General features: G+C 26.3%; 1 protein-coding gene and 1 long non-coding RNA gene across 2 annotated transcripts; both read right to left on the reverse strand.

Moving 5' to 3' along the window:
• Window positions 1-1032: 1032 nt before the first annotated feature.
• Window positions 1033-13322, reverse strand: LOC145974888 (cytochrome P450 4C1-like). The gene is made up of 4 exons (XM_083104962.1): window positions 13126-13322; window positions 2117-2294; window positions 1270-1446; window positions 1033-1185 (listed from the first exon to the last, which is right to left on the reverse strand). Exons 1-4 carry the CDS (start codon window positions 13126-13128, stop codon window positions 1130-1132), a joined length of 414 nt encoding a protein of 137 aa, XP_082961088.1. The 5' UTR covers window positions 13129-13322; the 3' UTR covers window positions 1033-1129.
• A 2317-nt stretch (window positions 13323-15639) lies between these two features.
• Window positions 15640-17135, reverse strand: LOC145974486 (uncharacterized). Its single transcript, XR_014439707.1, has 2 exons — window positions 16945-17135; window positions 15640-16564 (listed from the first exon to the last, which is right to left on the reverse strand). It is a non-coding gene; the product is annotated as an uncharacterized LOC145974486 (long non-coding RNA).
• Window positions 17136-19432: the final 2297 nt, after the last annotated feature.

Here is a 19432-nt window from a genome sequence, read left to right on the forward strand (position 1 = left end):
ATTGAATGTATGGCAATTATACATAATTATCTATAATCTAATTTTTCTATCTTTTCCATTTTAGATAAGAAGTAAGTATATATTCTTTTACATCTATTTGTGATGTTATTGTTGATAAATTTAATTTCAATCTCATTATAAATAAATTGCAGCTTATCTTTAGATTACTTTTCCCTCGTTTATATACTATATTATGTATGCAGAAGCAATATATCTCTTACAAAAAATATTAGATTATTTTCAATGAATATATTTCTATATTATTTTAATGTAGTTTTCGTTTTTCAATAATTATTTCTATTGATAAGAACATTTGCGTTTAAAGTGGAGAAAAGGACTGAAATAGATAAAATTAAATTAAATATGAATATGACACTATATTTAGTATTAATACTAGATAGTGTCATATTCATATTTAATTTTATTTTATCTATTTGAGTACTTTTCTCCACTTTGAATACAAATGTTCTTATCAATAGAAGTAATTATTGTTGATAAATTTAATTTCAATCTCATTATAAATAAATTGCAGCTTATCTTTAGATTACTTTTCCCTCGTTTATATACTATATTATGTATGCAGAAGCAATATATCTCTTACAAAAAATATTAGATTATTTTCAATGAATATATTTCTATATTATTTTAATGTAGTTTTCGTTTTTCAATAATTACTTCTATTGATAAGAACATTTGCGTTTAAAGTGGAGAAAAGGACTGAAATAGATAAAATAAAATTAAATATGAATATGACACTATATTTAGTATTAATACTAGATAGTGTCATATTCATATTTAATTTTATTTTATCTATTTGAGTACTTTTCTCCACTTTGAATACAAATGTTCTTATCAATAGAAGTAATTATTGAAAAACGAAAAATGTTATTGAAAACTATTGAAAACGAAAAATGTTATTGAAAACTACATTAAAATAATATAGAAATATATTCATTGAAAATAATCTAATATTTTTTGTAAGAGATATATTGCTTCTGCATACATAATATAGTATATTGGAGAAAAGTGGAGAAAAGTGTAGTATTAATACTAGATAGTGTCATATTCATATTTAATTTTATTTTATCTATTTGAGTACTTTTCTCCACTTTGAATACAAATGTTCTTATCAAAATAATAGATAACTTAAGATAACTTTTATTGAAATCATTGCATATCTCCTACCTGCAAAAGTTAATAGTTAATAGTTACTATTCAAGTAAATTTTTTTAATATGATGTATGTTTTATGTGATTTATTCATGCTTACCTATACAATTTCTGGATCCGTAACTAAACGGCATGTAATATTTATAAGATGTTCCTATGTTTTCAGGCAGGAATCTATCCGGGTCAAATACCAATGGATTGGGCCAATACTTATCATTTCGGTGTAAAGTCAGTATTCCTACAATAATTTCAGTGCCTTTTGGCAAGATAAACTCTCCTAAAATAAATATACTTATATTTAAATGTTATTATAGAGGCATAATTAGTAGTTTATATATATATGAGGTAATTTCAATCGTTTTACTTTTCATTTTATGGACAGATATGTATTAGATATACAAAATTGCCATTGAATAAATAATATTTTTCATTAAAAATTAAAATAATTTTTTGAAGTCTTTTTTTTGAGAATTTTGACTTTAATTTCTTTTTTGATTTTTAAAAGATTTGATTTTTAATTTTCTAAAAGATGTTAAAGTTGTTTTAAACATAATAATTTCCTTTTTTAAAACAAATTTTATTTTCAATTGAACAAAAAAGAACTTATTCAGATTTCATTTTGCTCATAATTCATAATCGAAATTAATTCCAAGAATAATTGCAGAATGAGAAAAAAAATATTGATTATATAAAATAAATCTATTATTGAATATTTTTCTATGTATTTTTATTTTATCTCTATATATAAGCACGAAATAATTACACATAATTGTTAAATAATTACGAAATAATTACACATAATTGTTAAATAATAAAATAACATATATATTTGTAGTTCTCCCCTAAAAATTATGGGATTTTTCATATTTAAGATATAATAATAATTGTGCATATCATAACATGCAAAATAACACAAGATAAAAAGATAATTATATTTAAAAACAAACCCATTTTTACATCCTCTGTTAGATATCGTCCAATTAAAGGAGCAGCAGGAAATAATCTCATAGCTTCTTTAATGACACGATCTAAGTAATCCATATGTTGTAAATCTTCGTATTTAATTGGGGCAGATTTTGGAGTTTTCGTCTCATAAATTTCCCATAATTCTTTATATACGTTTTCCTATTATATGAGATTAAATAAGATACTTAATTATAAATATAAATATATTCAATATGTATAAATCATAAAAGAGACGTAATCTTATTCATTACATTTATGTGATCTTATTAATTACATTTACGAATTCGTATTCTAGTATCTAAATGCTAATAATGATAACAAACAATGAAGATATTGTATGGCTTCATTAAAATTTTTCTTCATTGAATGGATAAATGAGAAATAGTTCATTTATTGCACGTATTAAAATATTCTGGTGTCTAGGGTATGTAAAATAATTGTATGTATATTATTGAGATAAATATTTAATAAGAAATATTTATAGATAAAAAATTAATTATTAATAAATTTATTAATAAAAAACACTAATAGATATCTTTTTAAAGGCGTGAAATTTTTTTAAAGGGAAATGTTTTTTCCTATCTTTCTTAAACATTTTTTTAATATTTTCAAAGTTTATTTATTACATTTAAAACGGTCTGCATTTGTAGCAACACGCGTTTTACTATTACAAATACATTGCACCGTAACATTACTACAATCTTACATTGTAATATTCCTAAAAGCGGACATACATTAGTATGTTAAATAATATAAATAATATAAATAATATTAAATAATATTAAATAATGTTAATTAAATATAGTTAATAAGATAATATGTTATTAATAATTGAATATCTGTCTGTGTTAGAAATATTATATATATATATATATATATATATATAATATTTCTAACACAGACAGATATTCAATTATTAATAACATATTATCTTATTAACTATATTATACATATATATATATATATATATATATATATATATGTATATATATATATATAGTATATCATCGTACATTATTGAATATATTATACATGTATGTTAGTGTGTAAATAATAGATTTATAGTACAAATTTATATATTTCATATACGTACAATATACGTATAATATACGTGTGATGTAAGATACATACAATATATGTATAATAGTCGTATATGTTCTTATGCACATAAAATAAAACATAAAATACTTCTAATAAACGTTTCTTAGTCATAAATAATATATCATTGTAGGAACATTTATTTAAAAAATCTAGTAGATATATTATATGAATATTAATTATATGCGAAAACAATATATTGTAATAATGCTTTATTAATTATTAATGTCGCTAATATTTATTTTTACTTTCTTTTTTATTTTTTGATTTAGTCTAATATAAAAAATATAAATATCATTCAACGTATATTAATATACATAAAATAAATGTTTGTATGATAATATGTTATTTACGCGACTAACAGACGTTTATTAGAAGTATTTAATACGTTTATTTTATGTGCATAAAAACATGTTATATATATGACTCTTATATGTATATTGTATGTTTATAAAATGCATATACAATGACGAATAATGTTTGTCTAATAAATATCTATGGAAAGTTCAAAATATGTGCGTACCCAGTGAAAAATACAGATCGAAAATACGTCTACTAGATATCTATTAAACGTCTATAGATGTTGATAGATATCTAATAGATGTATAATAGCCATCTTTCTGACCTATCATTTCTCACTGGATACGTTACTGCAAGACGATATGCATTCAATTGTTTAACGTTAGAAGCACATGCCCGTACAGAAAGGTAGTTGACAAGCAAGAGCCCTGACAAAAACAGTTACGTCCTCGTCGAATCCATGTATTTTACGTGGCTTACGTGGATTACGAATTATCTACGTGGATACAACTTTCTTTTTTTCATTATTACATCGAGGTACTTTATTCTCGAAATATCAATGTAGATTTCATGTGGATATTTCTATTGAAATTATGATTAATCATTCAACGACTCGGTAATATTGTAATATTAAAAGATATTTTATTAAAATTTTTCAATTGTAATTTTGTATTTGAAATATTTCAGAAATATACCTGCATCATGTTTTTTATAATATTTATAATATTTATATTATAATATTATAATATTTATATTTATATTTATATTTTATATAATATTGTATTTGCAATATTTCTGAAATCTTTCAGAAAGATAAAAAAGTTTGCTAAAAAGAAGATTATATCTGTATGTTTCTAAATATTTAATAGTATATATGTATATAGAATATGCTTCCTCACTTTGTTGCTATGCGGCGCTGCATCAAATTAGCTAACTCGTATTCAACTTTTCGTCATAAAGTGTATATAAAGAACTGATACTAACACGGTCCGAAGTTTATTTTTTCTTTTAAGGACCGTCTACGATGGAAGTAATATTGGTGGAGTGGATGGTGGAGGGTGGAGTAAGGCGTAAGCGAATGGTTCTTTTCCATTTCGCATTACTCCTAGTTTTACGCCTTACTCCACCGTCCACTCCACCGATGTTATTTTCATTGTAGACCGTCCTTTAGTCAGTTTAATTTAATAAACTGATTTAATTTAAAATAATTTGTTTAATAATCTGGATCGCTTGTTGGGATTCAGAATATGGAACAGATTATTTGAAATTAAATGGATAAATGGGAGATAGCCTATTTATTGCGTATATTAAAAATAAAATTATTCTTATGGCCGAGTGTATTTATATACTTTTATAAATGTCCAAGATATTCACTTATCAAAAATAAAAAAAGTAATATGTTTCGAAAGTTCATGAAATTTTCACATAGATTCCACGTAGATTCTAGTACCGTTTTTGAGCGGATTATCCACGTGGATTCAACGATATTAATCTACGTGGTAATAACGTAGATTTCACGTACTGTTTTTGTCGGGAGACGAACGAAGGAAGAAAAGACAAGTAGTATAAAAAGACAAATCTTTTAAATAATTAACATATAATCGGTAAGTTAATGTATTATGTGTTGACGTCTTAAATCTCAAAAAATGTGTTTAATTGTACAGTTTCTGAAGCACGTAACTTGAGGTTAGGTCGAATCAAGATATTAATATACTTAATTGGACGTATACATAGACGTGTATATATTTTATAAATTGGTTTCTCTCTTCAAATATATACTTATATATGTTTTCATAATGAAAACTGTTTTAAAAATATGTAAAGACGTTTATGCCAGACAAACCTCTAAAAGATATCTAAAAGATATTATATTTTTTTACACATCTTTTAGATGTTTTTAATATGTCTTTTAGAAGTTGCTACTTGAAAAGTACTGAAAAAGAAGTACTGAAAAGTAATTTTTTATATTGAAGAAAGCACGTATCTATTAAAAATAAAATCATTTGCATTTTCCTATTAATCTCAAGTTTTGCAGCAATTAAATAAGACATTTAAGTATGGTTGTAATATTGTATTTTAAAATTACACACGTACAGTTTTGTACTGTGATCACATTATTTTCATTTAAAGTAATTTTTTTAAATATATCACAACGCCTATAACTTATTATATATTCGTTAATTATTGTATATATATATATATATATATATATATATATATATATATTTATTTATTATATATATTTCTTTTTGCAATATCTCTCTCTACATTATTTTTTTCCCGTAATGTTAAAAAAGTACTAATATTTATTTATTAAACATGCACATTTTTCAGTTTATTCATCTTTTCATCGAATCATTTATCGAATTAATCATCGAATGTACTTAAAAATGGACCGAAAGAGAAAAGCTATAGAAAATATATAAAAAAGGCATTTTCGTCGACTTAAAAAAATACGTCAGGAATATTCTACAGTTGTAGATGTCATTAATACTTCACACTTATTATCGACTAATGAAGTGCAGAATTCAGCTATGAATTCTTTATAAAAAAATAATGTTAAAGAAACAGTATTATTAGAAGACAAGAATACGACACAAAGCATAAAGAAAGACAATAATATTTTATTTTTAAAAGACTGTGATGAAATGTTAATACCTTCATGCATAACTGAAAACAATTGCTATTCTCGCAGTGAAATATGTTCTGTAGAGAGTCTGAATTATATAAAATTACAATTACGTTTATGGAGTCTGTCGAATAACATATCACATACAGCTTTAACTTCGTTATTATTAATTTTAAAACAACATCTATGTTTTAATAATTTGCCGAAACATGCAAAATCTTTTTTAAGAACGCCTCGAGAAACAAATGTTCGTGACATGCCACCAGGACAATTTTGTTATTTTGGTATTATACCTATTCTTGAATCTTATATTCAACATTATGGGAATAACAATGAAAATCATATAAAACTTCAAGTAGGCATCGATGGGCTTCCTATTTCTCGGTCTTCCGAAAATCAATTATGGCCCATATTTGGTTCAATCGTACCACATTCTGAAGTATTTTTAATTGGTTGTTTCTTCGGAAAATCTAAACCATCTGACGCTAACTTATTTTTAGAAGATTTTGTAGAAGAATGTAAAATTTTATGTAAAAATGGTGTACAAAATGATAACAACATCGTAAAATTTTCAATTCATAGTTTAATAGGAGATGCTCCTGCAAAATCATTTGTAACTTCAACTAAAGGGCACAATGGATATCACAGTTGCTTGAAATGTAATATTGAAGGTTGCTATATTAAGAATCGCATTTGTTTCCCTGGTACTAATTTTCAAGAAAGAACAGATGAGCTTGCAAGTAAACAATTTGATAAAAATCATCATAAAGAATATTGTAAATTAGTAGAAATACCAGATTTTGGTTTAGTCACCAACATACCATTAGATTATATGCATTTGGTATGTATTGGTGTCGTGAAAAAATTGATAAAATTATGGCTAAGTGGGTCTTTAAAAGTAAGATTACCAGCATTTAAAGTTAAACAAATATCAGATTCATTAAAAAATATAAGAAACTATATTCCAAAAGAATTTTCCAGAAAACCTCGTAATCTGGATGATGTGAATAAGTGGAAAGCAACTAAATTACGATAATTTTTGTTATACACAGGACCATTTATTTTGAAAAAAATTTTGTCGTTAAAAATATACGAAAATTTTATTTTTTTACATATTGCTATTCGAATTCTGACGAGTCCAGAATTACATATAGAAAAAATTAATGACGCAGAAAAATATCTGGAAAAATTTATAATATCTTTCGAAAAAATCTATGGCAAGCACTTAATGTCCTACAATATTCATAATTTATTACACTTAACTAATGATGTACGAAAGTTTGGAACACTTGATACATTTAGTGCATTTAAATATGAAAATTATATGAAAATTATAAAATTCAAAATCAGAAAAGCTGATCGTCCATTGCAACAATTATGCAATAGATATGCAGAACTTAAAGTATGTGAAAATATTAATACACAATTGTCACACTTATCCAGACAAAAATTTCATGGAATACATAGCAAAGGACCTCTTCTCCATGACTATAACGATCCTCAATATTCGAAAATATTTTTTGAAAACTGTATTCTTACAACAGAAATTCCCAATAATTGCTGTATTTTGAAAGATAATTCTATTGTTCTAATTTCGAATTTTGCTACGTCAGTATCTGGAAGCGTTTATATAATTGGAAGAAAATTCTCCAAAAAAAAGTGTGTATAAAAGTCCACTACCATCGTCATTATTCAATTGCTTTCGAGTTTCAAATTTATTGGAATTAGAAGCTTGGTCTATTTCCAATATTGATAAAAAAATAATGTTATTTCCCTATGGAAAATATTATGCTGCAATTCCTTTATTACATTGTGAAATTTCATTGTATGTATAATATATTTGTAAAATATCCTTTAATAAAAATATATTAAAATTCTTTATTAAAAATAAATTATAAAAATTTATCAATAAATTATTAAATAAATATTTTGCTCACATTTTTATCACGTTATATGTATCTCAAATTATTGAAACAGTTTATTACTACATATAAAATATAAAGTTTACTTATTATCTGAATTTGATTTTATAAATTTTAATTTATTGCTTATTTATAAATTCAAAGATATAAAATCCTAAACTTAATATTAACTATATTTTATATAATGTTTTATTTTTAAACATTGTTGACAGCGAATCTCAAAATTGAAAAAGCACCTAAAATGAGCATTAAATATCATGTGGTTAAATTTGAAGACGGTTTTGAAATTGTTTCATCCTCATGGATAACAAATAATAATAATACAAATATCCTGCAACTAAATCCAAAAAAAAGAAAGATAAAGCCGTTATCAATAACGCACATGATTCAAATTGGAAGGATTATATAATTTTAAGAACATTTGCAGTGTGCGGTAAAATATTAAATTGTTAAAACATTGTTAAAATATTGAGAATTGTTCAAAATACATACATATTAGGATAAAATAAATAGTTCCACGATAAAATAAAATGAATTATATACAAGTATATATATTGTAATAAAAATAATACAATATTATTTTTTTTATTTTAGACACTTACGATGAAGCCTGTTTGAAATGTGACAAAGTAATATATGTATCAGATTTGAACACAGACATGGATGACAATGATAAAGAGAACAATCTTTGTGAAAGAATTAAACATACCAAAATAAAGAAAATACAAAATAGTCAAGTACATGAACATTTATTTGAAGGTAAAAACATTTGTCTGATTAATTGATTGTTAGAATATAAATAGTAATTTATTTATGATTTTTGTTTAGAAATATAAAAAAAATTCGTGTTTCATGTTTAAATAAAAAATATATAATTACACGCACACACACACACACACACACACACACACACACAATTATTTTATATATATATATATATATATATATATATATATATAAAATACTTTGCAACTTTTGTATAAAAAGTGAAGTATACATCATTATATTTAACAACTTTCGACATATTATAAAGCAAAGTCTTTCCTTCACTTCCTTTTCTACATGAAACTTATTCTGTAATCATTCAGTTCCATATGAATTGCAACTTTCTACGCAACATAATAGTATAATCTCTTTCTGTGTAACACTTCAGTCTCTCATTATATCCTAATTTAATCTTTATATATGAAACAAATTTAATTATTAACTTTTCAATAAACAATAACTGACAATTAAAATTGAAGATTATTTAAGATCATGATGTTGATAATTTATGTCAAGACTAAAATCATTAATATCATTAAAGTTTCCGTTAAAACGAATAATTTCCATTGAATAATTAATGTATGTACATATACACAACTTTTTCATCTAATTCTTATGATATTAAAAATTTCACATTGATTTTTAAGATTTAAATATGCTGATGACAAATACAGTAACAGAAATACAGAATTTGAAAATAGTCACAAATATTATGAGTGCCGATATAAAAGAAATAAAAGCAGATGTTATAAATATGAAGATGAATATCCAACGTATGTGTGGTACAATTTCGAAATTAAAAGAAAGTCAAGATCTAACTATACCGCAATCAAAAAGTACCGTTGCTTCACAAGCTGTTGTTGCTTTACATTCGATTTTCCCATTAAAAATAAAAGAACAATTAGATCAATTGGAAAAAGATCTTAAAACTGTCGAAAAAGAAGTGCAATTGGTAAGATTTTATTTTATTTTTAATAATAAATGAATAAATATTACATGTAAACATTATTTTGTGTCGTATTGTTTCATTGATTATAGAGTGCATTGTTTGATTTGGAGGCATTGATTCAAATGAAACAGTGAAAAGATCACTTGTAAAGATATTTAGCAATAAATTAGCCACAGAATTTTCATGGCAAGGTCGTAAAGGAAAGCATCAATTGTGTAATTTAAAAATAATGGATACAATGTATCGTAAGTAACAGTATATTAGCTCACAACTATATATATAATATATTTTAAATAATAATACATTTTTATAATGATATAAAAATATAGTTAATATTATTACACATTTTTTTTCTAAATATTATGAATACGTGTTATCTCAATTTTGTTTATTAAATATATATATATATATATATATATATATATTTATTTATTTATTCTGTAAAAATATATGCTGTATATATTTCGTGGATATACTGTCAAGTTAAGCAAGTTAATATTGTTATATAGGTTCATTACTCGCTCGTTGTATTAATATAGACGAAAAAAAGTTCCAATTTCGTGTTCAAGAATGGTTCAGACAAGCTGCAGCGCGCTATCGCAATGAAATTCATAGAGAAACAGAAAAAAGTATTGTTTTGGAATTAGAAACAGGAAATGAAATTGTTGAAACTGCTGAAATCGTGAATTACATTCAATTTAATCCTACCAATTTATTACAAGATGAAGAGCAAGTACAGTAAAATATTGTTTTTAATTATTATATATCTATTTATGTTGATTATGCAAGTTTTATACTTTGTTTTTAAAAATTAAGAAAGGTTTAATAAGTTATATTTTATTTTGTTTTATTTTTTTTCAAACGACTTACGTCACATTAAAAAAGGTTTTATTATATTATTTACATTTTCTAAGATTATTTGAGATGATGCACCAAAATTGATGTACAACGCGAAGATTTCGCGAAAAAAATATTATCTTAATATAATAATATATTTTTTTCAGAAATTCCTAAATTTAAAAATATATCTGTTTCAATTTCAATAATTTCATTTCTATAAAATCATAATAAATCATAATATTAATTGTACTTTTACAATTATAAAATATTTAAAATTGTCCTTTTTTTTGAAATTATTTTACATTTAAGCAATAAAACTTATTTTTAATGAAAAAATGAACTGTGTATATATTCATTTTTTAAAATGATACTCTTTCTAATGTTATAACATTTTTGTATATTGAATTATTTGATAAAAATTGGCAAGTCCAATACACTTATTCCTTGTAAAAAAGATAATCTTGTAATAAATATACGAATAAAAACAAATTTATTGAAGATATAAATAAATGTACATAATTGAAATAAAGATAAAATTAAGTCACAACGAATAGTTATGTATTTATTTGTATAACTAAATATGTACTTATATCAATATATCTATTTACAGATAATAATACAGAGTATCCCAGAATTCATGGATACGGAATGCGCAGCATGATTGTTTGTGCCAGAAGAAGCAACATTTTTCTTTGGCACAATTGCATCTAAACACTTTATTTTTGAGTGCTTATTCGTTAGCTTAAAATTGCTCTCATTTAAAAAGTAGTTCAGATACAATTTTACCAGAAAAAAAGTTGTTTCTTCTGACACAAACAATCATGCTGTGCATTCCGTATCCGCAATTTCTGCGGTACCCTGTATATGAATATATATATAATAGATATATAGTCTATAAAATAACTTCTATTATACGTAAAAAAGAGGAATATACAAGAACATTTATATATGTATAGATATTTGATAGATTAAAACTGAATATCTAATAGATATATGTATATTAACTGTAGCTCTCTATTATACATATATTAGATGTAACTGTGTGGGTATAGATATTTGATAGATTAAAATTGAATATCTAATAGATATATAACCATCTATAAAGTAACTTTTCTTATACGTAAAAGATAAGTATACAAGGCGGACATTTACACTATGTATAAACATTTGACAGATCAACATAAACATCTAATAGATATATGCGTATTAACTATAGCTCTTTAATATACATATATTAGATGTAACTGTTCTATGTGGGTAGATGTAACTGTTCTATGTGGGTATATATATATATATATATATATATATATATATATATATATATACACACATATATACATGACTTGCAAAATCCGATCGACTTTTCTTTGATGCATATTAGATCGGCGGTATTCATTTCATTAAAAAAAATAGAATAAAAAATAAAAATAATAAGGAAAAAATACAAAAATAAATTAACAAAAAAGTTAACTTTAAAATTGTTTTATTATAGAAAAAAAATATAAACACAAAAATATGGACAAATAAAAAATATAGTCAAATTTATAAATATGTATCTATGTAATTGTTGTTATAAAGCTGTATTTATGAAACTGTTATTTTAAATAAGACATCTCTTTTTTAGATTCGAAAGATGTTCTTCAATAAAATGCGGAAAGCATTTTTCCTTATGTTCCTTTGTTTTAAATGCTCATTATATAAAAGTATGTGTGAAAAAGACAAGATAAATTATTTTTATCATATGATTACACATTTTTATCATGTAATCCGATGATATATGAAGTTAATCTCTATATTCAAAAGTTCAACTTTTACGCGAGACGCGAGATCTGATAAGCGGATCGACACGATACTGGGTATAGACACGTTTGACTTCCTCCCTACCTTTTCTGGACTGACGCCCGTGAGGGCGTCTTCCCAATACAACTAGTTCGTACAGAGAAAAATATCATTCTACTGCCAAGAAAAACGATTACTCAGTTTATTTTTCTTTTTTTAAGTAATAGTTTTCTCTTTAACAAAGAATATATTCTTGATAATAGTCTTAAAATATACTCATCACAAGTGTTAAAAAATCTCATTATCATGTACTCAAAAGAAGAATTTATTTTCTCTTCAAGAATATTGTAAAGTTGTATCAAAGAAAAATCAAACTTACTTTATGTAGTAAGCAAACCAAATTTTTGTTTTAATTTAATATTCTTGACTAAAATACTGCACTTACTAAAATTCAGAATATATTCAATTAAATTTAATGCTTGTGATGAACTTATGATATATTTGCGGATATACAAACTTATGATATACTTAAAATAAATAATATTTACTTGAATACAGTATATATTTTTCTCTGTGCGGCTGCGACTCCGGCATCCTCTTAAGGTAATCTTATTATGGTAAGATAATTTATCTATCTATAATATATCTCTATAATTTATGATATAAGATATTTTATTGAGTAAATATTTTTATCTTCTTTATTATTACCATTAGAACTCCGCCGAAGAAAATAGTAACTACTTCCAATGAGCGGAAATGCTTTTGGACCAGGCAAGGTATACTGTTTTCATAGAAGATCGTTGGAGACAATTTAAGATGAAATAACTTACGACGATACTTGCCAATGCAATTAACACATCACTTACAAATGACATGGTAACAAGCAAACTAGTAATATGGTTATACATTAATTACTACCTATTCTGTACATGTTATGGTTGCTTATATTATGTCTTCCCCACTCAATCATACTATGTGGGTCTTTTAGATTAGAAAGTAAATTAGAAAGTAGATTAGGAAGTAGATTAGATAGTATAGTAAGTATCAATTTATTGAAATAGCAAATCTCATACCTAAAACAAGGTTAGCTAGTTTTTTTTGTAGTATCTTGTTGGTATATAAATAAAAAACATATCGATGCTTGTGGAAAGTACATGTTATAATTTATTTATATATGTCACAATGTTATATATCAATGCAATTATGTAAAAATATCATATACGGTAACACGGTAAAAAACATTTTGTATTTCTGTTGAAATTTTCTCGTGTAGAAATTTTTGTGTTAAATTACTTAACAATAAATAATATATAGTATCACTGCAACGATAATACTAATAATATATCAATTAACATTTAAAAAATGTAACGTTAACATTTTTTTTGCGTTAAAATATAGAATCCTTAACACACGGATTATGTAAATTTAACATTTTAATTTTATCAAAATCTTTAAATAACTACTTTTAAAAAATGTAAGAATAATATTTTCTTTTAATTAAATTTAATACTATAAATATGTTAATTTAACATGAACTTTACTTCCAGATAACGTTTAAGTGTTACATTTTTGTATTAATTTTTCACATATTACTTGTGTTATTTATTTACATATTTACATTTATTTGCCTTCTGTTAAATTAACATTAAAATTAGAGTGGATAAATTGGGACATGTGAAATATGTTAAATTTAACACAAAATTTTTTAACATTAACAATATATATACACATTAACAATACACACACACACACACACACACACACACACACACACATATATGTATATATGTATATATATAAAGAATATTATTTTATGTGTGCATGATAATGTTGTTACAAAGAATAATAAAAATTAATTAAATTGTAAAAAAATATGATTATAAAAATATGATTATAAAAAAAATGTTGACACTGCGAGGACTCTCCAATCACCACGCTTCACGATTACTGTAATTAAATTACTGAACTTAACGTATAACTGTTTAAATAATTGCGATTTTCTTATAAACGAAAGCCTATGTCCTTTTACAGTTTTGCTATATTCAATTTCTCCCTTTGAATGAGCTATGGTACATTTTGATATTTCGCACTTTTTATCATTTCTTTGTATAGCTAATATTCACTTGTACAAAAAAATGTTTAAAAAGTGTCTTAATTTTTGAGTCGTGAAAAATCCTTTTCGTATACTTCTTTGTTATCTAAAGAAACCTATTTACAAAATTTGATCCAAATCGGAGCATAATGGTTTTCGAAAGAATAGTCGATAAATAAATGATTGCTAAACAAAAAAGCAATATATGTCATTTGACATCTAAAGTTACAGGAAAGTTATAGGAATGATATTACAATAGCGGTACTTGTTTAGAAGTCCTAAATTCATATTTTAAGTTAAGACATTTAAGCTTGAAATAATTTGTTATATTTGCAATTTTCCACGCGAAATGAGCCTCATCCTACGTCATCCCCGCAGTCATTACAAAATATGGTTTATTTTGTATAGATGTATGGTTCTAAATGAGAGTTTACAATTTTCCACGAGAAGCGAAGTCCACCTTACATCACCTCTAAATCAGTGTGAGAAAAACGAGATCTATTATTGTATAGTTCCACATGAGTTTGTATGATATTTAAAAATTAGATATAATTCGTAAAATTTTTTTGTTTATAACTTTTTAATAAACAACGAGCGATGGCTAAAATTTTTTAAAGATCATTCAGGATCGCGACCTTGACAACATGTCCTTACAAGTTTAACATCAAGACCAACTGAAAGTCATTTCGTACAGGCTGTCTGAAGGTAATATTCACTTTTACGAAAAAATGCTTTAAAAGTGTCTTAATTTTCGCCAAAAGTTCTTCTCTATGCTACTTTTTTTATCTAAAAGAAATCTGCTTACAAAATTTGACTTAAATCGGATGATGGTTTTCAAAAGTTTCACCTATTTATTTTATAAATTTATTATATAATTTAATCTTACATTATATTATATTATAATCTTCTAAATATAATTTATGTAATAATAATAATAATATCTTTATTGTTCCCCTCAGGGTTACAATCTATATTACAAAAAATCTTAAATCTACTTTTATCCTAAACTTAACCTATACTTATTAACTACTTGAGGGATCGCGAATCTCTTCGCTCCCCCTTCCTCCTTTACACACACACACACACGCCCTCGACTTCCGCTTCCTCTTGCTTTTCATTCAATCTCTCAACTTCGTCGTCCCTCCCTCTACCCTCTCTCTCTCTCTCTCTCTCTCTCTCTCTCTCTCTCTCTCTCTCTCTCTCTCTCTTTCTTTCTCCACAAACTAAAAGGTACAACTTCTCCCCCCCGTCCTGGCCCTTGTGCGACCATTACATACTATATTACCCTCACCCTCCCTACGCATCCTCCCCCTCCTTGCCCTCCCTCCCTCGTCCCCTCTGTCTCCCGCCTGGCTCCTGACCCTCCTTCTCCCGCCTATGTTTCCTTTTCGTGGTTGACCGCTTCCTCTCCACCTCTCCCTCTTCTCTCTTTTCTCCTGTCCCTTGTTTCCTCCGTCCTGTCTCTCTTCCTTCCTCGTATTTATTCCTTCCGCTCTCATTCTCTCCTTTCCCTTTTCCTTCCTGCACCGTACATGACTGTAAAGCCTCCTCCAGTCCCAATACCATCTCCACCATCACCTTCCTCAGCTCCCTGACCTCCTCCACTAGCTCTCCACCTTCCATCCTGCTGTCCGTCTTTTTGTTTATTAACTAACACTCTCGTACTCTTCATCACCTCAATCGATCTACGCATCGATCTCTCTATCCCCCGCTTCCTTCTTCCAGCCCCTGGCGCCATCTCCACTCTCCATCTCTGCCATTTCACTCTCTCCTTCCTTCTGCTTCCCGCGCCATCTTCACTCTCCATCTCCGTCACTCTTCCCGTCTCTCCCTCCATCTGCCATTTCCCAACTCAGCACTTTTTCCATCAGCTTTTCTCTTCCAAAAACTCTCTAACCTTTCTCTCTCCAACTCTGCCTCCACTTCCATCCACTCCCCCGGTCTACCTCCGCCTCCTCCTCCGCTCCCAACTCTCATCTCATCTTCCAACCATCCTCTTTTCCTTCTCCTATCGGCCCACACCTCCACACCTGTCACCTCTCTCGAACGGCCATCCTATTCAATATAATTTATGTAATTTTTCTTATAAATTTATTATATATGACTATTAAACAAAAAGTTTTAAGACTATTAAATAAAAAGTTTATCGAAGACTGGTTAATAACATTAACTTTTTAAAAAGAAGTATTATTGAAGCATATGAAACAATTACAACTGTCCAGTGCCGTGAAAGAAAGATACCGAACCAATGTCTAAATGTTCAAGACCATCACTGAACAAAATTTATAATTATGTTAAAGTTTTCATATTTTCTAGTAATTTTAAAGTAGTTGAGAAATACTATTAATTTATTTCTTATAATCTGATAATAATTCTAAAATATATTTTATATTCTAAATGTTTAGATATTAATATCTCTTAAACAAAACGTTTACGGGCATATCTCCAGAGAACAATTTTTTTCTTGTTTTGTGGTCCTAAATTCATATTTTAAGTGAAGACGTTTAATCTTGAAATAATTTGGTTATCCTGTATTAATATTTTTATATAATTCCATTGACATATAGCATTGATATATATAAATAAATTATAACTTATACTTCTCTACAAACATCGATATGTTTTTTAGTTATGCCACCAACAAGATATGTAAAGACTAGTTAGCCCAGTGTTGGCAAGCGGATCAGGTTTATCGCGTATGCGCGACAGTAGTGGCGGCTAACCAGCGATGTACCACATGTGGAAAATTTGGTGGGCTCGAGGAAAATTACTTGGCATATAGACATATAGTTGAGTGAGACACAGTTTATTAAAAGTTTTGTGATATTTAATAAATAGTCGTGAGTTATTCGTATAGTGTATGATAAAAATGTGTACTGTTGATCACCCGAAACAATTTTCTAAGAGAAAATTTTTTCGGGCGACCAGTGGCACACCTTTTTGTCTGTATTAGATACTTCATTGAGGCCTCGTTTGCCGCGCATGCGCGAAAAACTTGACCCGCCTGCCAACACTGAGTTAGCCTTAATAACATATCTAATAAACTGGTTTGTTTTAAGAGGTAAGAGAACTCCATGAAAAACAGAAATAGTATTCTGAATGCATCAACTCCTGTCCTAATTAATAGAAAAAAATCAAGTGAAAGGAATACATGTGCATGAAAATGTCCCTTCCACTGTCAATGTATTTAGCATCAAGTAGACTTTAGCATTCAGTAGACTCAACTGCTAAGTATCAATTGATAATTGGTTTCTACTTTCAGATCTGGCTAATCAGCCGAATTGCATCAGAAAATCTAGTAATGTTGTCCAACTATTGAGTCCGCAGAATGCGGCTATATTTATTTTTCTATGTACGCAAACGACCATGCACGCCGCTTTCCCTTTGCTACAAAAATCTAATTAATCCAGTAAAATTACATTTAAAAAGATTAAATAAAAAATAAGTTTTAATGTTTATTTTATAAAATGCTTAAATTTATAAATTATTAAATATAATGGAAAACAAAGAGAAAGAGGGAAGGAGAGAAGGAGAAAGAAAGAGAGAAGGAGAAAGAGAGAGAGAGAGAGAGAGAGAGAGAGAGAGATTATATTTCAAATGTATATTTAAATAAATATTTATATACAATTTGAATTACAATGGATTTAGAATTTACAACTTATAATAAAGATAAGACTTTATAACACTGTCCAACAAAATTTGACTTTTTTTTTTGTCTTTGACTTGCGAAGTGTCATTTTGCGAAGATTTTTGATTGCTGAATTTGAATCCGCGCTCAGAAAAATTCTATCACGTCACATTTTCGAGAAAAATAATTTTGAAGATAAAAGATAACACTTTAAGATAGTGTAGACGAAGTTAGAAAAATTAAATTCTTTTAAACGCAATGTCGTTCTAAATATGATCGAAATAATCATTATTGACTCATGTTACCCCATTTTTTTCGAAAATGTGATGTGATAGGCAAATTCTGAGGACAGCATCGTTTTCAATGTCAAAAAATACTCTGAAAATGATACTTTGCAAGCCAAAGACAAAATCAGTGTCGGACAGTGTAATTTTTGTCTTTCTAAAGTAAATTGCTAAAGTTTAACGTTTTACTATTTACACATTGGAAATTATGATTGTTAATTATAATTAGAAAGAAGGTGTGGTAATTTAAAATATTTTCAGTATGTATAACTAGATATATTTTTTCAAATTAAAAATTACTTAGTAAATTAATATTATTAAGCCTTATTTGCATTTCCAACTTTTTTGTAATTTCTATTAATATAGCTTGAAGAAAAATTGTTATCTCGTTTGTGTGTATAATGTTATTGCATAATATGTATTTGATTAAATATTATAATGTTATGTTATGTTGTTATTAATCTTCAAATTTAATCTTTTGAAAATAATAAGATTACTCTTTAGATTAATATAATGTATGCTAGAGATCCTTTAATAAGAGACTGGCCATCAGGGGGCCACTTTTGAATGGTCTGCCATTTTTATGCAACTTCCGCTCATATTCAAATTTTAATAATCCTATTTTGAATATAAATGATATTTATTATTAATAATAAATATTATAAATAAATAATGAATATTATATATATATATACAGGGTGAGTTTTATTTCGTGTGTCAATCTTTTTATCATGCGGGAGATTATCGACTGCATAATAAATTGATCGGTACATAAATGTCAATTTTTTTGATCGATCGTATCGAAGGTTCGAATATAATGTGTACAATAATAATAATAATAATAATAATAAATACGTAGCTTTAATAATAATAATAATAATAATAAATCCATATTACATAAGTTCAGCTTTTAATTTGCTTTAATTTTATACATTATATTTGAGCCTTTGATACGATCGATCCAAATAATTGACATTTATGTACCGATCAATTTATTATGCAGTCGATAAT

The sequence above is a fragment of the Camponotus vicinus genome, unplaced genomic scaffold (assembly GCF_025532165.1).
Source record: "Camponotus vicinus isolate PSW18456_S1 unplaced genomic scaffold, iyCamVici1.0 SCAF_1, whole genome shotgun sequence".
NCBI lineage: Eukaryota > Metazoa > Arthropoda > Insecta > Hymenoptera > Formicidae > Camponotus > Camponotus vicinus.

Coding starts and splice junctions, on each gene's coding strand:
- LOC145974888 (XM_083104962.1), bottom strand. Junction 1,447..2,116: donor AACAGAGGATGTAAAAATGG/GTTTGTTTTTAA, acceptor TATTTATTTTAG/GAGAGTTTATCTTGCCAAAA. Junction 1,186..1,269: donor CGGATCCAGAAATTGTATAG/GTAAGCATGAAT, acceptor TAACTTTTGCAG/GTAGGAGATATGCAATGATT.